Source organism: Juglans regia, chromosome 3 (genome assembly GCF_001411555.2).
Source record: "Juglans regia cultivar Chandler chromosome 3, Walnut 2.0, whole genome shotgun sequence".
NCBI classification, from domain to species: Eukaryota; Viridiplantae; Streptophyta; class Magnoliopsida; order Fagales; family Juglandaceae; genus Juglans; species Juglans regia.
In genome coordinates, this window is record NC_049903.1 from 7,936,946 (window position 1) to 7,959,068 (window position 22,123).

The 22,123-nt window shown below is 37.1% G+C and overlaps 4 protein-coding genes across 5 annotated transcripts; all 4 read right to left on the reverse strand.

Annotated features, from left to right (window-relative positions):
• Positions 1 to 619: 619 nt before the first annotated feature.
• On the reverse strand, positions 620 to 2,176 carry LOC108995836. The gene is made up of 2 exons (XM_018971466.2): positions 2,102 to 2,176; positions 620 to 1,384 (listed from the first exon to the last, which is right to left on the reverse strand). The coding sequence occupies exons 1-2, from the start codon at positions 2,118 to 2,120 to the stop codon at positions 651 to 653; spliced, it is 753 nt and encodes a 250-aa protein (XP_018827011.2). The 5' UTR covers positions 2,121 to 2,176; the 3' UTR covers positions 620 to 650.
• A 3,034-nt stretch (positions 2,177 to 5,210) lies between these two features.
• Positions 5,211 to 10,195, reverse strand: LOC109003350. Its single transcript, XM_035688429.1, has 5 exons — positions 9,683 to 10,195; positions 9,251 to 9,550; positions 8,550 to 8,659; positions 8,319 to 8,433; positions 5,211 to 5,245 (listed from the first exon to the last, which is right to left on the reverse strand). The coding sequence occupies exons 1-5, from the start codon at positions 10,062 to 10,064 to the stop codon at positions 5,211 to 5,213; spliced, it is 942 nt and encodes a 313-aa protein (XP_035544322.1). The 5' UTR covers positions 10,065 to 10,195.
• A 1,384-nt stretch (positions 10,196 to 11,579) lies between these two features.
• Positions 11,580 to 16,184, reverse strand: LOC109003351 (cysteine-rich receptor-like protein kinase 25). 2 transcript variants are annotated; one of them, XM_035688421.1, is made up of 7 exons: positions 15,262 to 16,184; positions 14,199 to 14,339; positions 13,416 to 13,534; positions 13,098 to 13,308; positions 12,623 to 12,860; positions 12,147 to 12,297; positions 11,580 to 12,071 (listed from the first exon to the last, which is right to left on the reverse strand). In XM_035688421.1, exons 1-7 carry the CDS (start codon positions 16,094 to 16,096, stop codon positions 11,736 to 11,738), a joined length of 2,031 nt encoding a protein of 676 aa, XP_035544314.1. In that variant the 5' UTR covers positions 16,097 to 16,184; the 3' UTR covers positions 11,580 to 11,735. The 2 variants fall into 2 exon arrangements, with proteins under 2 accessions (XP_035544314.1, XP_035544313.1); XM_035688420.1 differs by having other exon boundaries at positions 13,416 to 13,537; positions 15,262 to 16,119.
• A 772-nt stretch (positions 16,185 to 16,956) lies between these two features.
• LOC109018777 (cysteine-rich receptor-like protein kinase 10) lies at positions 16,957 to 20,644 on the reverse strand. The gene is made up of 6 exons (XM_035688417.1): positions 19,649 to 20,644; positions 18,938 to 19,212; positions 18,629 to 18,839; positions 18,130 to 18,367; positions 17,686 to 17,836; positions 16,957 to 17,571 (listed from the first exon to the last, which is right to left on the reverse strand). Exons 1-6 carry the CDS (start codon positions 20,484 to 20,486, stop codon positions 17,239 to 17,241), a joined length of 2,046 nt encoding a protein of 681 aa, XP_035544310.1. The 5' UTR covers positions 20,487 to 20,644; the 3' UTR covers positions 16,957 to 17,238.
• Positions 20,645 to 22,123: the final 1,479 nt, after the last annotated feature.

The following is a 22,123-nucleotide window of genomic DNA, read 5'->3' on the forward strand; positions in this document are numbered from 1 at the left end:
TTACAAAATTTACTTTGAAGTGAAATTTCATTATTCAAAACGATCATACTATTCATAATAAATATATTTATAGGGTTACAAGAATAAAATTTTAATTTTCACTTTTCTGCAATATTCACTCAAGTGGAGTATCAAGCGTACATTGAGTGAACTCTCTATATGGTGTTTGCTCGAGCTCCGAGTTGAGCGACTGTCGAGCAAACTCTTTGTCTGAGTTTTGCTCGAGCCCACTTTTGATTATGACTCGGGCAAACTTTCTGGCTCAATGTTGAGCAAACATCAAGCAAATTTTCTGTCTGGTGCTTCCTAAGTAAAAAATAGTGTCAAAATCCACTCATTAACCATAACAAATCATTTTTGGGTCGGATCATCAAGTCGGGCCACCACAACAATTTGCCAGGCTCCACAAACCCAACAACAACTTTCCTCACTATTAAAATCACTACAGCATGAATCAAATGATATATTTTCAACTAATATTTACTTTTGCATAACTGCCAAACAAATAACATTCGTCCTAAGATATATACAATAACCAAATATAAATTCTTACTCACGAAACTCCTTTAATCAAACATTCCCAAAAAAAAAAAACAAAAAACAAATAAAACCAGAAAATCGTAAAGTTTCACCTAGTTATTACAGAAACACTAAATAAGTATATGGTCAAAACAAGATCCAACTCCAAAAGAAGAATAGGCAACAGCAAGCCTGTCCTTCCTGGCCCTTAGCTCCAACAGTTCAGCTTCTTTCTTTGTAATTGTGGCCTCCAACTCCGCAAGCTCCTGCTCTGGTGGAGGGTTGTGAAACTCCACAATCATGTGGCGGAGATGACCAAGTAGAAATCGCACGTCAAAGCCAGTTGCGAGAACTTCCTTCAGTGCATCGCGCCACTCGTAAACACGAGTAATATCCAAGTCCTTCAAGGGCACGCGGCAAATATCTAGAAGTATAGCAGATAGAAGCTTTAGAAACATGCTCCCAGCCATGTTTCCTAGCCTACACTCTGCTGTGAAGTCACCATAACGGCTGTGGAGCTTCTCCAACAAAGGGACGCCTTCCCTAGGGATGGTGAACCGTAGGAATTTCTCCACGTTGCCGTCGAAACAGTAGAAATGAGACACCGGCTGACTGTCATTGGATCCTGTATCAAACTTGTCCAGTGCCTCCTGTAGCTTTGAACTATATTGACTCGTTCCAGTGGCTTGGCTAACCTTCTGTTGGCTACCCATGTTCATAGACTCTGTACGGAATACAAAACAAGCAGACAAAAATGAACGTCTCCCCTTGTTCTTCTTTGGTTGGCTAGGAACCATATTGACGGGGCTACGCATTGTTAATAGTTCCTCATTCCCCTCACCAGGCATTGTCCCAGTAACAACTCCTGCCACATTAATCCAAATACGTACATCCAAAAGGAAAGAGGGCAGATGAATAGAGAAGGGGGCTACTCATATATTCTTGGCTTCCCTCACTGACAGACTCATTATCGCTATTGTCCTCACTCTATAATTTATTTCCCTCTAGATCAGAGGTCCATCACCCCTTCTACGGAAGGAAGCCAAGCCTTCTCCTAATCTAACTTACCTTCACTACAAACCAAGTAGTGTGTGGGGGCTTGAAAGATCATCGATTCATCCATTTAGATTTAAGCCCCTCGTAATTCAAAAATCGTGGGAAAATGGTCTCTACCCTCTAGACCAGCGTGTGCAATCACTACTGGATTACAAACAGCTCGGGGGCCTAAAGATTGAGGCCAAATCTTTTCCCATATTTCTAATTCTACCGGAGTATGGCCCCACATTAAAATACTAATAAGTACACTTATCTCATTTGTTATAAAAGTTGAATAAAATATTATTATAATATAATTTTTATTTTAAAATTAAAAAAAATAAATTATTTATTATATTTTATGTAAAAAATTTTAAAAAAATTATAATGATTAGATGAGTTGAAATAAAATAAATTGAGATGATTTGTGTAAAAAACAAGACAACTTGTTTCCTCAGTATTGGTCTGATTTTATGCTATTAAGTTTTATTATACACTGCCCAATTTTGAAGCATTAAAAAAACAAAACAAAATTCACTGTACTTACCGACGTTCTTCCTAGCCATCTTTGCTCTTATATAGATGCCTGTGGAGGCTATGATTAGTAGCACAGAAGTAACAGTTAGAAGAACGGCAACGATAAGGACGACATATCGAGATGTACTGTTCCTCTCCTTCCCTGCACATAGAATATATAATATTTTTGTACTTGTTGTTGAGGGCTCGTCTGGATATGAAGAAATATACTTTAAAGCATGTAATAACTTATTACTTGAGAATGCTTAATTAGCATGAAGTGAGATTATTAACATTGCATTATTCGAAGGATTATGAACCCCAATAATATACGCCAAAAAATTTCATGGATCTACAGTATATCATGGAGCATAAGCTCTACTGTAAAAACTTTGAATAGTCTTAATAAATCAATATAGCGAGAGGCTAGGGGCTAGACCTTTTTTTTTATAGAAGAGCCGAAGTCACCTGTTCATGAGTGACCCCGTCCCAAATTTTATTAATAACCCTCACTTGTGGCGGAGGAATACCGTGGTTACAGACCGACACCTAGTATTACAAACAATATTACCAGATGTCAAAATTACAAAACAAAATTACAAACCTACTAAAACGGACAAACATTTCACAAGAACAAGACACTAACGATAACGTAATGAAGGCAAACCCAAATTATCCAAACGGATTAAACCACGAAGTACCCTCGGCACCTCCCTAACAAATCTCCACTCTGAATTAAGACCCGACGCACCACTCCGAGCCAACCAATCCGCAACTTTATTTCCCTCTCTATAAACATGACGAACAACGCACACCATAGAATCCATGAGAGCCAACGTATCTTCCCAAAAATCTTCTAAATACCACACACCACACCTTCTCCTATTCCACCACGAAATCACCACTTGCGAATCTAATTCAATTTCCACAAAATTAATCTCCAAATCCTTACATGCCTTGAGTCCCTGAAGAACAGCTAACAACTCCGCTCTATTACTTGTACCGATACCAATAGAAGAATTAAAAGCATAAACCATAAGACCACGATCATTCCTAATGATACCGCCCACCCCTGAACAACCAGGATTACCCAGACTACTCCCATCTGTATTCAATTTAAACCACCCATGAGCTGGCTTTTGCCAAGCCACTAGCTGTAAATGCTTTCTAATAGGAACCAAAACAGGAATATTCAATGACTGTAAAACCTGTGAATCATGTCTGGAACAATTACTAACCTTTTTCATATCTCGAACTACAACTCTCATCCATCTACTAATAGAAAGCCGAACCGAAAAAATAGACTGGAACCTTCCCTCCATACGCGCAGCACAACGTCTAGTCCATAGATGCCAAGTAATAATAGACGGTAAAATCCCCACTATTATTCCCAGTTGAGAATTAAAAGATGCCCTTCGAAACCAAATTTGTACCGTCTCCCTCCAAGTACGACCAATAGGAATACCAAAAATAGATCCATAGAAATGCCATAAAGCCGATGCAAATTCACCTGTAAGTAACACATGATCTTGGTCTTCATAATTACCTTCATCACAACAATCACAACGAGAAACTATCTGGATCCCAATGCGCCGAAGACGATCATCAACACTTAATGCCATGAACCACACCTTCCACATTAAAACCGAAACTTTAAGTGGAAGTAATTTATGCCATACCCAAGGATGCCACTCCATACTAGATCCTTGAACACGAATATAATCCCAAGCGGATTTGGTCGAAAAATTCCCACTGTCATTCTTCATCCAGATCAATACATCAGATCCTCCCTTACACCCAGCCAAAGCCTCAATAATACTCTCCACCTTATCCTGACCAACCAACGTACTCAAAAACTCCACATCCCAACTATTGGACAACTTACACTCTTTAACTTGCAACATCGGATTACCCACTATCTGTAACTCATCAATTAGAGGACCCTCATCTCTCCATTTATCATACCAAAATAAAATATTACCATCTCGAACTCTCCATTTAGCATTATTAAAAACACTCGGAATACTTTTGACAATCATTTTCCAAAACCTCGTACCTTTTCTCATATCAATAAGACACCAACTCGAATTTCCCACATATTTTCCTTTAAAGAAACTAGCCCACAGAGATTCTCCTTTCAAAAGATTCCAAGCAAACCTCATGTGCAAAACTCTTTGAATATCCCCCAAATTCCGCAAACCAAGACCACCCTCCTCTATTGGCTTACAAATATTCTCCCAAGCCACCCACTTTTTTTTTCCTTTACCATTAATCTCACCCCAAAAAAATGTGCTCAACAGTCGATTTAAAACTTTAATAATAGATTGAGGAACCTGTAATACTGCAAAAATATGTAAAGCCATACTAGACAGCAAATGACGAAGTAAAATTAAGCGCCCACCCGCAGATAATAATTTCATTTTCCAACCACTGATTTTATTCCAGACTTTGTTAATCATCTCCTCTAGATGCTCATGCTTAAGATGCCCTAATACAATCGGAACCCCAAGGTATTTAAAAGGAAACAAACCTTCAGAGAACCCTGTCAGCCTTTTAAGATCTCTCTTTCTTACTAACGAAATTTTAGGAGAATAAAATATAGCCGTCTTTTCTTTACTAATTTGCTGACCTGACCATTTTTCATATTTTTCAAAAACCAACAACAGTTCCTTAACCGATTTCTTACCCCCATTCAGAAAAATAACAATATCATCAGCATACATAAGATGAGAAATATGAGGAGTACCTCTAGCTTGGGAAAATTTTCCAATCTTGTTCCCATCAAAGCTTTGTTTCAAAAGTCTAGAAAGCACTTCTTGAAGAATAATAAAAAGGTAAGGCGAAAGGGGATCCCCTTGGCGCAAACCCCACCTCCCTTGAAAGAAACCTTTCGTCGTACCATTAAGCATCACAGAATACCACACATTCGAAATACAAGCACGAATCAGAGCACAAAAGGAAGAAGGAAAGCCAAAACACCTCAAAACCTCAAGCAAAAAATGCCACTCCACCCGATCATATGCTTTAGCCATATCAACTTTAATCATAATATTACCACCATGTGACGTCCTCTTCAGAGAGTGAACCATTTCCTGGGTAAGACTGATATTCTCAAAAATACTTCGCCCAGGTATAAACGCTCATTGTTCAAGAGAAATCATTTTGGGAAGGAAACCTGTCATGCGATTCACAATAATTTTTGAACAAATTTTATAGAAAACTGAACAAAGGCTAATTGGCCTAAATTTATCAAACCCCGAAGGCACATCTACCTTCGGGATAAGCACAATAAAAGAAGCCGAATAAAATCTCGGAAGGCGTTTTGATAGAAAAAATTCTGAAATAGCTTCTAAAACGTCCACTTTAACCACCTCCCAGCAACTCATAAAAAAACCCGCGCCAAAACCATCTAGACCCGGAGAACTATTAATAGGAATAGTTGATAGAGCCTCTTTCACTTCAACCAACGAAGGGATCCCACAAAGCCGGACACAATCCTCATCATTAATAACCGACGAAATTAAACTAGATAAATCAGGCACCTCCCTAACCGGATTAGATCTTTGAAGAAACTCAGAAAAATAATCAACAGCTCCAAGATGAATTCCTTCCGGAGAATTAAACTCCAACCCATTCGAAGTTCTCAACTGATGAATTTTCCTATGCTTTTTATTAGATAACCAAACATGAAAGAATTTTGTATTCCTATCACCATCCAATCTCCACTTAATTTTAGCCATTTGTGCCAATCTAATATCCTCCCTAAGCCTCCAAGAAGACAACTCATTAGAACTCCTCACTAATTCCCTTTCAATATCATCATCCCAATCTCTCTGCAACAAATTTTCCAGATTCTCAATCTTATCGTCAAGAATAGCAATCTGATTATTAGTTCTCCCAAATACACTCTTGTTCCATACACGCAACGCCACCTTAAGTTTTTTAAGTTTAGTAGCTAATTTAAAAAGCCCCGAACCTATAACCGATTCAGACCAAACATTTTGAACAAAAGTCATAAAATCCGGATGCTCAACCCACATTTGCTGAAAACGAAATGGAGGTGGACCATAAGAGAAAGGATCACTTAAAAATTCTATAACCATAGGACAATGGTCCGACGTAGTCCTAGGGAGATACAAACAATGAGCAGTCGGAAAAAGAGACAGAAAATTTGCATCAAGTAAAACTCTATCCAACTTTGCCCAAGCTCTAGATAACCCTTGCTGACCATTACACCATGTAAATTTACCACCTTGTGAATTCATTTCCAACAACCCACCCTGATGAATCCATCTATTAAACTCATCAATTGCAACTCTATTCCTCGGACGCCCACCACACCTTTCAATATCCGACCGAATTACATTGAAATCCCCAGCAAACAAGCACGGCTCCACACCCATTCTATCCGAATTCAACTCCTCCCAAAGCAGCTGTCGCTCAAGCCTATTACACTTTGCATAAATAAAATTACCCAAGAAATGATTATTTCCTTCGGTAATACATAATGACACAAACTGCGAACTCATTCGAACCACCTACACATCCAATTCATTTTTCCAAAACACCCAGATTTTACCACCATCCGTCTCATTTGATATCGCCTCATCAAATTTCAAAAACCGCATGAAACTATGGATTTTAACCACACTCTGAAAAGGTTCCAGCAACACTATCAATTTTGGCTTATATTTAGATAGCATTTTTTGTAAACGTCTCTTAGAGGTACCTAAACCTCTTACATTCCAAACTAAAATTGATCCAATCATTGAGAAAACTTTTGTGTTCTAGTGATCACCCGCCTAGAACTACGAATCTTCTCAAACTGCCTCTTTTGATATTTACGCTTAACAACTTCATCTTCTGCAGCCGAGTGATATTCCTTCTCCTGCAAAAAAACTTCCGCACATTTCTCAGGTTCCGGATCAGACATCGACCCATCTTCCAGACATACCTCTTCCTTAGGTCCATCATAAATATCTTTTTCTGCAGAACTAGGAATAACTACCCCCTCTCTCATATCAGTTTCCAATTCTGTTTCCCTTAAACGGTTCGCGCAATCCAAATTTCCGTCCATAATTCTTGGAATCATCTCTTCCGCAAGTTCTGGAATCTCAAGATTATCCTCTTGATCCTTTTCCGGTTCCAACTCCGCATGATCAAGATTATCCTCTTGAACAACTATTACCCGATTCTCCTCTGCTGGTTCTTTTGGCTCAACGTCTGTATTTTCAAGAACTGGATTATTATTCTTATCCGTCGGCTCCTCCACGATCGGTTCTTGTTGCCGAACCCACACATTACTTCCTACATTTTTTTTCCCAGCACGGCAAGTCTTTAAATTATGTCCCTGTATATGGCATTTAGAACAGAACGCTGGCAACGTTTCATAAACAATTTCTTGCTTTCTGCTAGTTCCCAAACCAGGCATTCCAATCCAAAAAGAAGGTAACGGTTTCTTAGCAACATCCATTTCAACACAGATACGAGCACCATCAGTCCGAGTAACACAACGAGTAGAGTTATCACTTCTAATAAATCTACCAATAGGGGCAGTAAGAATTTTAAGGAAAGATTCATGATAGTAATTCGGAGGCAAACCTGGAAGTACAATCCACACCGGAACAAGCGAGGTTCTTCTTCTTCTTTAAATTCTGGAGTCCAGTGGAATGGACGGTAAGGAATCCCATCTATATCATTGACTTCACGAGACAGAGCCTTATTGCAATCTTCTTCTGAAACCATTCTAATAAAAACATTCCGAGGATGCCGCATATTGGAGACGACTGGAACTCCATCAAGATTCCATCGCTTATGAATGAAGGACCGAATGGCATCCAATGATGGTCTGTTTCTCAAAAACTTCAACACGATCGAATACCGAAAAGGCTCGGCAGAACGTTGGACTTCCTCCTTAGAAAACTGGAAAAAAATTTCTCCATCCTTAGACTTCGGCAGACGAAAGGCCACAGACATATCTGGAAGAGGCTGAGGAACCACCGATACTAGATCCACGAAGGGACGCCGACCTCCGTTGATAGCAGCAGCAGCCATTACTTGCGTCAAACGAAGCAAGAAAAAACTTTCAAGAAGAAAGCCATTCTTGGAGCGTTCTTGGAGCGTCGGAATTCATAGAAAATATCAAGTCTATCTTAGGGACTTTTACACTCTCTAACATAATTTTGACACATAAGCATTCTAAAAGAAAAATAATAGAACCGCATGCACAACATGGAAGTAAAACTTACTTTTTCTTTTCTTCCTTTGCTCCCTCTCTTTTCTCGTCGTGCGCTCTGATATCTTTCTCCTCTCTCTTATTGTATTTGGCAGTGTGCTCTCTCTCCTCACTCTACCATTGTTGGCCTAAAATCTCCAAATTCAAATAAGAAATCACAAAAAGGTTTGCAATACAAATCAAGAAAATGGTTAAAAAAAAACAGAGATGGGAAAAAATAGAAAGCTGAATATAATTTTCTCACCCTTTCCTTCTTGCCCAAATTCGGAGGGTTTATAGAAAGGTTGTTGTATACTAGGAGATGGCGTCCTATCGCGAGTTTTTGGTGCTTCAATCTTTTTGGGTGTTTGTTGCCTGTCCATAAACATTGGCAAATTCATAAAGAGAAGCACACAAATTTGGGTGTCTATGTCAAAAATTAGCTCAGCACAAGAAAAAATAGAGAAAGAGAGTGGAGAGGGGGAGAAATAGAGAAAAAGTGGATTTGCTTGTGTGGTTTTATTATTATTCTTTTAAAATTTTTATGTGTCAAAATTTTATTAGAGGATTTAAAATCCCTTATTCACCTAATCTGGTTTGAAGTTAATCTCATCAATATATATAACTCATGAATCTAAATTCTTGCTAAAAGAAGAAAAAAAAAAAAAACTTGATCCATCATACATCCTTAACTTCCATATTCATCATGATCAACAAAATTTGTAAGTACTGTTTTTAATGAAATTGTAAGACATACATAGAGTCGACATTAATTACAAATTAAAACAAGGGCCGTTTACATCTCGTGACAATGTTGGTTTGTAAAGCCCATTACAAATAATACTCATCGACTAGTAATATTTTTTCTTTTTTCTTTTTTTATATATCGTTTTTAATTATGTGACAGCATTATAATGGATCGACATGCAGAAAATTAACTGATGACCTAGCTAGTCACATCCTTACCTTGAGAAGCTGGGAGGGGCCGGAGGGCGTCGAGCAACCAGTGAAAACTTGCGTTGTACCGTCGGTTTATGAACTTACCGGTGGTAAAAGAACCACTCATGTAAACCGATTGAACCGAGTCATACCGGACCAAACAGAGTTCAAACCATATCATAGCATCTTCACTTACGCACTGCTTTAAGATTTCCTTGGTTGCAGTCTGTATACAAATCCGACAAACTGTGGAGTTGACATCCCCTCTGCGAAGCGCCTGTCCATAGACTATATCGGAGTCCTCTCCAGTGCAGGTGTGGTAGAAACCTATCAAACGATGAGAATTGTTATTCTAATAACATGGAAGAGGGTTATAAAAATTATAGCTAGAGTAAAAATATAAGCCACTAATCCATCCCCCCACCCTCCTAATTAGCATATTCTCTGCTTCAAACTTACCAAGTGCTGCTGCAGCACGAGGTGGGCTCCTCCATGAAATCCTATATTTTCCGGATGTTTTGAGTACCACAGTTAATCTAAAATCTGTTTGACAAAATGGCGTGTTCCACATGAATAAATCAACAATATTGGAGCCGTTCGAGTGGGGTAATCTCAAATGGATGTGGGGAGAACCATTTGAGTAGGATGACAGGGAGGAGCGGCGGAGGTGATGTTGGATGCATGCGTCGGATGTACGTTTAGCAGTGCAGTCGCTCTCTCCAGATGAACAAAAAGAGTTTAGATCAAAGGCTGGCTGCCCGACGACTACAGCAATTAGCATGAAAATAGCAAGGCTGAAAAGAAGCAATCTTGAGGAAACCATTGCCGACCACGTGTTCATCTTCGGACTGGCAAGGTTAAGACCTCCGATAAAGAGAGGCTTTTAACGAAGGAGATGGTGTTCGTAGTGTGAACTAATGGGCTCAAATTTAGGTTTTTGGTGGAGTTGTAGGTGCCGCTTTTGAAGCAGCTCGGAAGTTTATCGTAACATATTCGAACTCTTTTTTCTCAGAAATTCAACCTCTGTTTTTTGAAACGTAAGAATATTATACATTAAACCAAACTTACAAACTTCCATCACTTCGTTGTCATAGATTTTGCCACGAAACAACCTATGCAAATACTTTATGCTCGATTGACTTCCACTAACGAAGACTTGGAAAATTTCTTGAAAATTATATCCCTGTTTGGCGTAAGAAATGATTAAATTAGTGGCCGGTCAGCGTGACATTAAGGGTACGTTTGGGTAGTGAGAATTATTGAGAAGTGTTGAGAATGTTTGTGAATAGTTATGAGTAGAGATTGAAGTGAGTTTGTGGGTCCCATTGAGAGTATTTTGAATTGTTTGGATGTGTAAAGTATGTTGAGTTGTTGACTTTTGAGTAAATAGTTTAAAAATGTGTGGGTCCCATAAATATTATACTTATTTTATTTTTAGTAATAAATATTATAATGATTTTATTATAGTGATTTTTTAATATTAATAAATATTGTAGTGATTTTATTTTACTTTTATATATAATAATGATAAATATTATAATAATTTTATTTTTAATTTATATATAATAGTGATAAATATTATAATGATTTTATTTATATATATATAATAGTGATAAATATTATAGTAATGTTATTTTTTATTTATATATTATAGTGATTTTATTTTTTATTTATATATAATAGTGATAAATATTATAGTATTTTATTTTTTATTTATATATAATAGTGATTTTAATTTTTATTTATATATTTTAGTGATTTTATTTTTTATTTATATTTAATAGTGATAAATATTATAGTAATTTTATTTTTTATTTATATATTATAATGATTTTATTTTTTATTTATATATTATAGCGATTTTATTTTTTATTTATATATTATAATGATTTTATTTTTTATTTATATATAATAGTGATAAATATTTTTTATTTATATATTATAGTGATTTTATTTTTTATTTATATATTATAGAGATTTTTATTTATATTTAATAGTGATAAATATTGTAGTGATTTTATTTATTATTTATATATAATAGTGATAAGTATTATAAAATGTTTGTGAATAGTTATGAGTAGAGATTGAAGTGAGTTTGTGGATCCTATTGAGAATATTTTAGATTGTTTGGCATGTGAAGTATTTTCAAAAGTACGAGAATACTTAAAAAGTACTGAGGATACTTTAATACCCAAACACACCCTAAAAGATCCTTCATTTTCAATTAACAAAAGAAAATTCAGTTGGACTTCTAATTCATCGGCCGTAGTTTCCTGGAAGACATCCTCTGTCGGAATATCAGAGTGTCCCAAAAATTGTTCGGTTCGACTTTGGATTCCATTTTAATATTGTTAAGAACCAAACCAAACCGTTGAGAGGAATTGCATAAAAAGCTTATTACACATACATGAACTGTCTTTTCGCAAGAAATAATATGCAGCATATGGTGTTGGTGTTCCATGACTTATTTATAAGAGATACTAATTTTGGAGGTCAAGTCGTTGCACTCACTCTATCGAGGGTATACTTCAGTAATCTTTGATTCATCGACAGACAATGGAATTGACTTGCTCGAAGATCGATCTGACTCCAGCTCTTTGGTCGGCCTGCTTGACTGATTCAATCCACCTTGGAGGAAAAATGCTGGCTTTTCAGGTGTTGGCAAAGTAACAGAGTAACTCTCAAGCATGACAACTATTGATGCCATTGTTGGTCTGTCGTCTGGATTTTCTTGAACACAAAGTAAGCCAATATGGATGCATTGAATCACTTCATTTGTTGCGTAAGAATCTCCCAAAGTCGGATCCAATAACTCAAAGGATGTCCCGTTGCTCCAGTGTTTCCAAGCCTGCATCAAGCAGTCAATATTAATTCTTGGTGTCAACAAAGAAAAGAAACTTCAGCATATGTTCTTCATACTCACATAGGTCAACAGGTCCACAGCAGTGTCTGATTCATAGAAAGAAGCGTTGTTTTTGCCACTTAATATCTCTAGTACTAGGACACCAAAACTATATACATCCGATTTTGCCGAAAACTGTCCTTGCATTGCATATTCTGGAGACATGTAACCACTGCAAACATATCAACAATGTTACCAAGTGACTATGAAATCACAGAATTACATCTGATACCTGTGTGGATCATCATTAACTACATTCACAGCCAATTGGGTTCTGCTGAAAATGTAATGCATTTATTATATCTAATGCGTAATGCAGGGAAGGTTGCACTAACAATGTATATATCTCTAAATTATCCATCAGTAACTATATATCAAATTTTTTCAGATCACAATGACCTGTTTTCTTTCTGCTTTTTCATGAGATTGATTTGTTACGAAGACAAAAAATAGTAAAGTTCGTTAATTTCTAGTAACTTTCTTTATCTAATACTTACTATGTCCCGACAATCCTATTGGTATTTCCTTCCGTTTGGTCAACTCCAAAAAGCCTTGCCATACCAAAATCTGAAATTTTTGGATTCATTTCCTCGTCTAACAGGATGTTACTGGCTTTAAGATCTCGGTGTATGACTTTAAGGCGAGAATCTTCGTGAATATAAAGGATTCCTCGAGCAATTCCTCTAATAATCTTGTATCGACTTGGCCAATCCAATAGTCTTTGCTTGTCAGGTCCTACAGATCATCGAAATACAACATTCGGATTAGAATAGAAGAATCAGAGTACTTGCACTACTCTATCTCTTGCATCTTCATGATTTCCAGTATGCTCTTAAAATGAACCCTTCCTTTATGAATTTGATCCTCAAATGAATGACGTGTTAATATCAATAAAATCAAACGTATACTCAATACACGCATCGTATGATGAAACAAAGGACATTGGACAATTGGCTAGAAAGGACAACAAACCAAACAGAAAATAGTCAAGGCTTTTGTTGGGCACAAATTCATAGACGAGCATCTTTTCCCTCCCTTCCAAGCAAAATCCCAATAGCCTCACAAGGCTTCGATGTTGAAGCTTGGCTACCACAACAATTTCATTCTTAAATTCCTCTGCACCCTGTTCAGAACTTCCTGAGAGCCTCTTTACAGCTATATCTTGTCCATTGGGAAATGTACCCTGATAATGTAGTTCAACGCAATCAGAATAGATAAATAGAATTCATAAATTCCCCACCTCAGAAGCACTGAATAAATCAACAGTAACAAGAAATGAGTAATTCCTACCTTGTAAACCTCACCAAATCCACCTCCACCCAGCTTGTTATCATCTGAGAACTTGTTTGTGGCAGCCTCAATTGTAGCAAAATCAAATTGCAAGGACTCGACAGTTGTAATCTCATTGGCTGCTATGCACACAAAATGCCTTAAAACATTGTAGGAAATTTTAGCTGTGCAGGGAAGCATATAAAAAAATACTTCTTTTGAGTATCACGTGTGTGTGCAATTCTTTGTTAATATATATATTTTTCTCTGTTAGTGTAGAAACAGAGAACAAAAGGAACAGAGAGGTGATCCAATCACCTAGAATCAAGAAATGAAATTGAAGATACTAAAGAATGAGAAAACTTCATAATAATTTCGTATGTACATCAATATATATAGCTGATCTAAATTTAACACGCGATACATTGTAACCAACTGCTGACTGGACTAACAGACTTAACTGTCAACTATATTCCGCAGTTGATGTGCAGCTGATCTGTGTACTCTAACAATTAGATTTAGACTTAGGATCTTTAGTACCATATCGTATGATGAAACCAAGAACTAGACAGTTTCTTCTTATTCTCTTAGAATTCCTTAGATTTTCATTCATGCACATTTTCAATATTTCAGTGACTTCCACTATCTAAACTTACATTTTTTTTAACAAAAACTTAATTAGAAAAGTTATGGATTCAGTTATTACCAACAAACATATAAAAGGATTACACTACAAGAACAGTTTCCAGACATGTGGAAATTACACATTGGATAAATTCAATTCAATAATTATGAATTGTTTACCATTTTCCTCGGGTAGAGCATTGGGCTTCTTCTTTCTTGCTCTCCTTCTTAAGAAGCAGTAGCTCACAGAGAAGATCACCAGAGAGACAGCAATTGAAGCAACAATGATGACAATTGTTATCGTTGATATTTTGTCTTTTCCTGCATAAATCAATCATAATGTTTTCATGAGTATGCCTAGCTGTACAGTGTACAATAGCTGTTGCATCAACAATGTCCAATCTTATACCATAACTTGTAAGAAGCTAAAGTCCGATCTTAAAACAAAAGGTAGTTGAACTTCAAGGACAACTAATTTTGCCTCAACAGTATTCCTTTCACAAGGCGAATTTCCCTTCCACTGACAGATAAATTAATGATTGTCAGGCTGGGTCCTAACCACGTCTTATTGTTCGATTATCTTCTATAAATTGTCTTAAGTAAGAACAAAATAACCATAATCACTTACAATATTTCATCTGAACAAACTACAAACCAGGTAGGATCTGAAAGAGAGAAGTTCAAAACTTGGCACTAAGGCTTGGTTTTGTTTTACAAAACTTTGATATCCTATCGTCCCAACTTATCTGATCTCAACAATCAAACCCTATTTAAACATAAAAAATTTTCAATTTCAAAATTTTAAATTTTAAAATTTTTATTTAATCATTCCTTAATCATTACAATTTTTTCAAACTTTCAAACAAAACAAAAAAAATAATTCAACATTTTCAAACCACAAAACAAAAATAACAAAAATAATATTCTCTCTTTAACTTTATAATTTTTTTATTTAAAATTTTCTCTCATTTTTTAAAATTCTGTAAAAATCTTAATTCAAATAATTTTACTATCATTCACATATTATTTTCACAAATTTTTAATCTCATCACCTATATATATATATATATATATATATATATGCGTAACAATTCGAGGTGTAAAGACTTTCACCATGCCAATCCTGTCTTCATTTATGACGCATGCATGCCATCGTATTTGAATGATATATATCAATATATGAAAATTGGTAGTAAATTCTGATTTTAAATTCTGATTTGACCTTTCGGTCTAAGGACAGTACCTCGAGCCGGAGAGAGGAGCACAGGTATCGGTGTCGGTGCGGGTGCAGCGGCTGATTGTGTCAAGTAAAATGGGTATGTTTCGAACCTGACGTTGCAACTTGGACTCAGAACTCTACCCCCTTCCTTCCCATCACATGGACCACATTTGGGGAGGCTTGTGATGGCTTTCCGAAGACACGTACTGCAATCGGAGCTATTTATGTCCGGGGTGCACTGGACAAGGCTGTATAGGGTTTGCAATTCCTGCAATCCCGAAGCATTTGTGACCGCCTTCACCGCAAATTTCTTAGCACCGGACGTAGCATTTGCGGCCCGAGGCACTAAGTCATTCAATGTGGATACCGCCAACCGACGGAACTGGTCTGGCTGTGTTGCATTCCTCGTGTTCCACATAAAATATCCAGGTCTTTCCTGCATGGTGGAGAAGATTGACCGGTTTGAGTAACGTAACATGCATTCATCATACCATATCACGGCCACTTTTTCAACAGGGCAGTACACCCGAACAATCTCTGTGGCGGCGAAGGCCACGCAATCTCGACAGGTATCTGTGCTGAGGTCACCACGGCAGAGGAAGAGGCCGTAAGTTGAAGTGTCAGGAGTTTGGCCGGCGGTAGCGTTGTAGAAACCACCTTCACGCGTGGCATTTGAGGAAAGGGAAGAGAGCAGGTAACTGAGGTTAACTTGGTAGGTGCTGTTTGGGGTGTAAGTGGTATCATTTGGGCATACATGGACTCTGTAATTTGGTACTGCTGCACTGGAAAGGTTAAGGAAACCGAGCAAGTATAGAACCATAATTAGGATCATGGAGACGTCGAAAGAGGGCAAGCCCATATCTTCTTCCTTCTTCTTTCTTCTTTAATGATCAGTATCTTGGAACTTGGAATTAGAGGGTTTGGTTTATAAAGAGTTTCTATCTTCTGATCTTTCTTCGAAAATGCTTGCTAGGAATCACAATATATAACGAGATCACTGGCGCTACTGGACGTGAGCGTTTACGTGCCCGGGTGGACGTTGACCCCCAGTCAAAGTGTTTTGGTCAAGCCGCGTCATGATTTTTTCGATTTGCTGGCCTACGACAGAAAAGAGGGTTGAGACGTGGAAAATAAGGCATGGAAAAGTAGAAAGTAGATTCGTGGAATTTAAGGCAAAGTCAGTGAGTCAGTGACGAGGAATATTGAAGTATATAAATGTTGCATAGTATACAATGTATACCTTCATTTAAAGAATGATTTCAACTGTTTGATGGGGTCCGAATATTTTGATCTTAGATGCATTTCCTTTTTCTAGCACTTTTGAAATTTTTTTGCCCCATGTCGTTTAATTCAAGCCTTGATGTGCTTCTAGGCAGAGGTAGAATGCTTCTGAAACTGACGAGTGACGGCATGTTACGTAAACAGACCAAACTTAAGAACTGAAACAACATGACAAGAAATTCAAGAAGACAACAAATTTTAAATGAAAAATTCTACTCTATACAGATCAGAGAGAGAGAGAGGGAGAACAGTTCTACGAATATTGAAATATTAATAAAATCAGAAATCAGCCCACAAGTCTTACTTCATGGCTGAAGCTTGATATGTGCATGTACACGTGTACACACGTATAAAATGTGGATTAATTAGTCATTTGATTTGGTAAATTATGTTGTATTCTAATTGCAAGGGACCAGCAACTCTTTAATGTCCAATCAATAGAAACCAATACTTTTATTTATTTATATATGCGCGCACAAATTTAAAAGCAGTCATTTTACTCGCTCAACATACACGGAGCAGGATGGTAATGTACCTACGCTCTTATGTAGGCAGAACGGTACTAAGCTGATAGATCGGCCCGAATCAACTTGGTAAGAGTTTCAGTCCTCGGAATTTCCGGTCCGCTAGTTTTCCCTCATAGCAGAACCAGTGATATTCTGGCAAGCTGCCCTTAGCAACTGAGTATTGCCGGTTATACTGAATCCCATGCTGCTCATACTATCGAGGGTACAGCTCAGTAACAGATACTTCGTTGACGGTGCATGACATTGATTTGCTTGTGGATTGATCCGCCTCCGGCTCCTTTAATGGCAGTTTTTGCTCTGTTCGACTATGAAGCCAATACGCTGGTTGTTTAGGCGAGGACAAAGCAACAGAGTAACTGTTTAGCATTAGAACTACCGATGCTATTGTTGGCCTGTCGGCTGGGTCATCCTGTACACAAAGTAATCCAAAATGGAGACATCTAATGACTTCATTTATTGAGTAAGAATCTCCCAAGGATGGATCCAACAACTCCAAGGGTGTCCCGTCCCGCCAATGTTTCCAAGCCTGCACCAATTGCACAAGCAACGTTCTCATGTTATTCTCTTCCTCCCCAAATGGATGTGATGATGTCAGCAATAAAACAGGAAAATAAAATCAGAATATTTGGTTCATACTCACATAGGTTAAAAGGTGTCCAGAACCATCTGATTGAGAGAAAGAACTGATCTTCTTGCCACTTAAAATCTCTAGAATTAAGACTCCAAAACTGTACACATCAGATTTTACAGAGAATTTTCCATGCATGGCATATTCTGGAGACATGTAACCACTACAAACCAGCATCATTGATACACCAATGTTAGTTATACTACATGCTAACTTGGTACCTAACTAGTGTAAAGTCCTCTGTCAAAATTACTTTGATGCATACGCTCTTGACAGTCACTGACACAAGGAAAATTGGTGTCTATGCATCTCTAACTTATAAGAATTTCTAGTATATAAGATGGACCTTTTCACTTTTTTTCCCCGACAGCACTTACTTTACTTGGAAGAGATGATAATTTCACGAATGTAGATTTCATATTAAGTAAGAGAAATAAAAAAAGATTCAGAACTCACAATGTGCCGGCAATCCTACGGGTCTTTCCCTGTGTTTGATCAACTCCAAAAATCTTCGCCATGCCAAAATCAGAAACTTTAGGATTCATATCCCCATCTAGCAAAATGTTACTGGCTTTAAGATCACGATGTATGATTCTAAGCCGAGAGTCTTCGTGAAGATAAAGAATTCCTCGAGCAATCCCTACAATAATCTTGTAACGCCTAGACCAGTCCAGTTGTCCTTGCCTTTCAGGGTCTACACATTCATTAGAACCCAATTATCAGGTCTGAATATTTAAATCAGATACGTATCAACAAATTCAATCAACTTCAAATTAAGTACACTAAAGACCTTTTGAGAAAACGAAATTTAATCAATTGACTTCTTTTAAGTTCTACAAAGCTCAATAAATTGGTTGATTAGCAAACTGCAAACAACGCCCTATTTGAGTGGATTCAATCCTCATATATCCTTCAACATTCATGAAAATTAGGAATATGCTTAAAAGGGACAAACCATATAGAAAATAGTCAAGGCTTTTGTTGGGAACAAATTCATATACAAGAATCTTCTCCTCTCCTTCCAAGCAAAATCCCACTAGCCTTGCAAGATTTCTGTGTTGAAGCTTGGCTACTAATACAACCTCATTTTTAAATTCATCTCCCCCTTGACTAGATCTTTTCGATAACCTCTTCACAGCAATTTGTTGTCCATTAGTAAGTGTACCCTGGCAACATACTTTAACCAGCCATTAGAACATTTCAACGAGTAGAGTCCTCGCAAAAACAAAAAAGAGTACACAAATAATGAGGACTCATCCTTTACCTTGTACACCGCACCAAAACCTCCTTCACCTAACTTGTTATTAACTGAGAACCCCTCTGTTGCAGCTTCAATCGTAGCAAAATTAAATTGCAAGGACTCTAGAGTGGAAATATCATCCGTAGTTCCACTTTTTTTACTATTTTCCGCCTGCATAGCGTTATATTTTGTTCTTGCTCTCTTACGGAGGAAGCAGTAGCCCATAAGGAATAGCGCCGTAGAGACGGAAATTGAAGCAACAACGATAATAATAGTCAGCGATGAGCTTCGACCTTTTCCTGCATGAACAACAATGGCACTCCATTAGTTATTTTTGCAGAACATTAATGCAAGGACAGTAACCTATGTTGATCTGAAGTTGAAATTACGAAGTCACCACGACGAATGAGAAACCAAATGTCTGTTTATATATGTAGGGTATCATCCAGCAATGTTTTCCGAACTCGTTTGATGTTCTATTTGTATTTACACTAGTAAGCCTTTCAGTAATTTAAATAAATAAAAAAAACCACTTTCAGTAGTTAGTAAAGAAGATGAAAAAGGCCTGACTTTTACATGTTAACATCTGCCAACATCATGAAAATAAACAACACAGATATATGGGAAAGCAAAAACAAAGTTCTAATCATAATTGAGAAACCAACTGTACCTTCGGTATTTTCGGATTCCTTTCTTTATCCCCTAAAAAAGAGCAAGAAAAGAATATAACTTTACCAGGAGGTGGAGGAACAAGTGGATTAGGCCTTGCCCCCGAAGTGTTTACAGTCAGGTAAAACGGGTGCACATTGTACCTAACTGTGCAGCTGGGAAAGAGAGCTGAGGCGCTTTCCTTTCCACTACAGCAACCTGGCAAATACGACATCGCTATCTGAAGACACCTATTACAGTCGGAACCGGTCAGATCCGGCGTGCACTGCACAAGGGTGTACACAGTTTGTGACGATGTGAATCTCGCTTCCTTCGTCCCAAACTTCTTGGCCCCAAGCCCAAGATCTGAAATCCCGGTTGCCAACTCGTTGAATGATGCCCTCAGTAGCTCACTAAACCGGATTGCGTCAGAAATGTTCTTATTGCCCGAGGTTAAAGAGTTAGGGTCAGGGGCCAAGCTGGAGAAGATATACCGGCTTGAATAGCGTAGCATGCATTCCTCGTAATAACCGACGGCCCCTTCCTCCTCGGGGCAGCGCTGGACAAGGTCTTTGGTTGCGCCGGCAGCACAGTCACGGCAGGCTTCGGCGGGGAGGTCACCGCGACAGAGGAATATGCCGTAAACGGTGTCCTCGGAGGTTTCGGAGGAGGCGGTGGCGTTGTAGAATCCGGTGGTGCGAGTGGCGTTTGATGAGAGATAAGCGAGGAGGTGATTGAGGTTGGATCGGTAGGTGCTGTTAGGGGTCGTGATTTCGTCCAAGCAGAAATGGCGCAGATAAGTTGCAGCCGCTTCAGTTCTCGGTGGACAAACGCAGCTGATAAACAAAGAAACAAATACAAAGAGGCTGGCGCAGAAGTTGGAGGAGGAGGATGAGGCCGACGGCAACTTCAAGCCCAGTAACATGACGAAGACGGACGAAGTCGAACCCCTCGCTAGCTCCTTGGTCCTCGCGCAGTCGCAAATCAAGGGGTTCAGAATATTTGATCCGATTGTTGTGGACCGACCGAGTTTGACTGCTATCGACTGAAGCAAGTCAAGTATGTAACTTGTTTTCTTTTTAATATTTTAAGTTTCTCATGTCGAACGTCATTCCTCTGTCAAACTTAAATAACTATAACTTCTTGAACCCTTGGAAATATCAAAGAAGAAGATAGGTGGCCCACGTGTGAGAGCTAGATAAACGATGGCTAAATTATCTTGAATTTAAATTTAATATAAATATATTAAATTAATAGTCAATAAAATATAATTAATAAACAACAGTTTACTCGTAAAACTTATAATTAATTCTTGTAATTTTAACAAATTCTATGTTGAACAACGTCAACACTTTTCAGTTTCAAACTCAAGTTAACCTTTCTTAGGTATTATTAGTAAATATTTTTTCATCAATTTAGTTGAATTATGAATAATTCATATAATTATTAATATATTATATATAAAATTATGTTAATTGAATTAACATAAATATAGGAATGAGATCAATTCATTTGTATGATATTAGTTAAAACAGATGGTATTTAAATAAATCTAATAAAAAATTATAGTTAAATAAATTATGTGAATTATATCATTTCACTCGAGATTTATATAGATAAATCTGATTGATTTAATTAAACAAATCGTATTTAAATTAATTCATATAATCGGTAGGTAAATAACGTAAGTCCTACGAACACGAATTGACATCGTTGTTGATCATAGTCAGTAATTACAAATAATAAAAAATTTAAAATTTAAATTAAAAGAAAAATACTAATAAAATAGAATTGTCATTTAACAACTATTATTTATTGGTTTGGATAATAACATCTAAAAGAAATATAACAATTTGAAAGATAACATAATTTTTATGTAAGTGGAGTATTATTTTCTATCCATAATACTTTTTTTAATACTTAATTTTGAAAATAAATCAATACCATCAATTTCAAAATATACATTATATTTTAGAAAATATTCAAGAGTAATAATACATCATTATTTTGACATTTTATTCCAGTTTCATCGTTGTTTGAACATTTCTCTACATTTTGGGTGAAATTGTTAAGAAAGAAGTGAAACGTGTTTGAATAATTTATATTTTTTTTGTATTCTGCTTTACAAAATATATAAGTGTATAATGAAACTAATTATGAAAATTTACATATAAGGAAAAGATACTATTGTAACATATGCCTAAAATTAAGAAATCCTTAATTTTGTGCAATCTAAAATATGGGAAGAGGTGATTCTGTCAATACTCCCCCTCAAGTTGGCGCATGAAGATCCGTAATGCCCAACTTGCATGAGAAATGATGGAAAAGATCTTGTCCTAAAACTTTGGTAAAGATATCTGCAATTTGCTGATGTGAAGAAGTGTGAATTGCTTTAAGGAGGCCAGAGCGAATTTTGTCGCGAATAATGTGGCAATCGATCTCAATGTGTTTAGTACGTTCATGGAACACTGGATTGTGAGCATTGTGAAGTGCAGACTGATTATCACAGTAGAGATGGAAAGGCTCGGAATGAGGGATGCCAAGATCAGTGAGAAGTTGCTT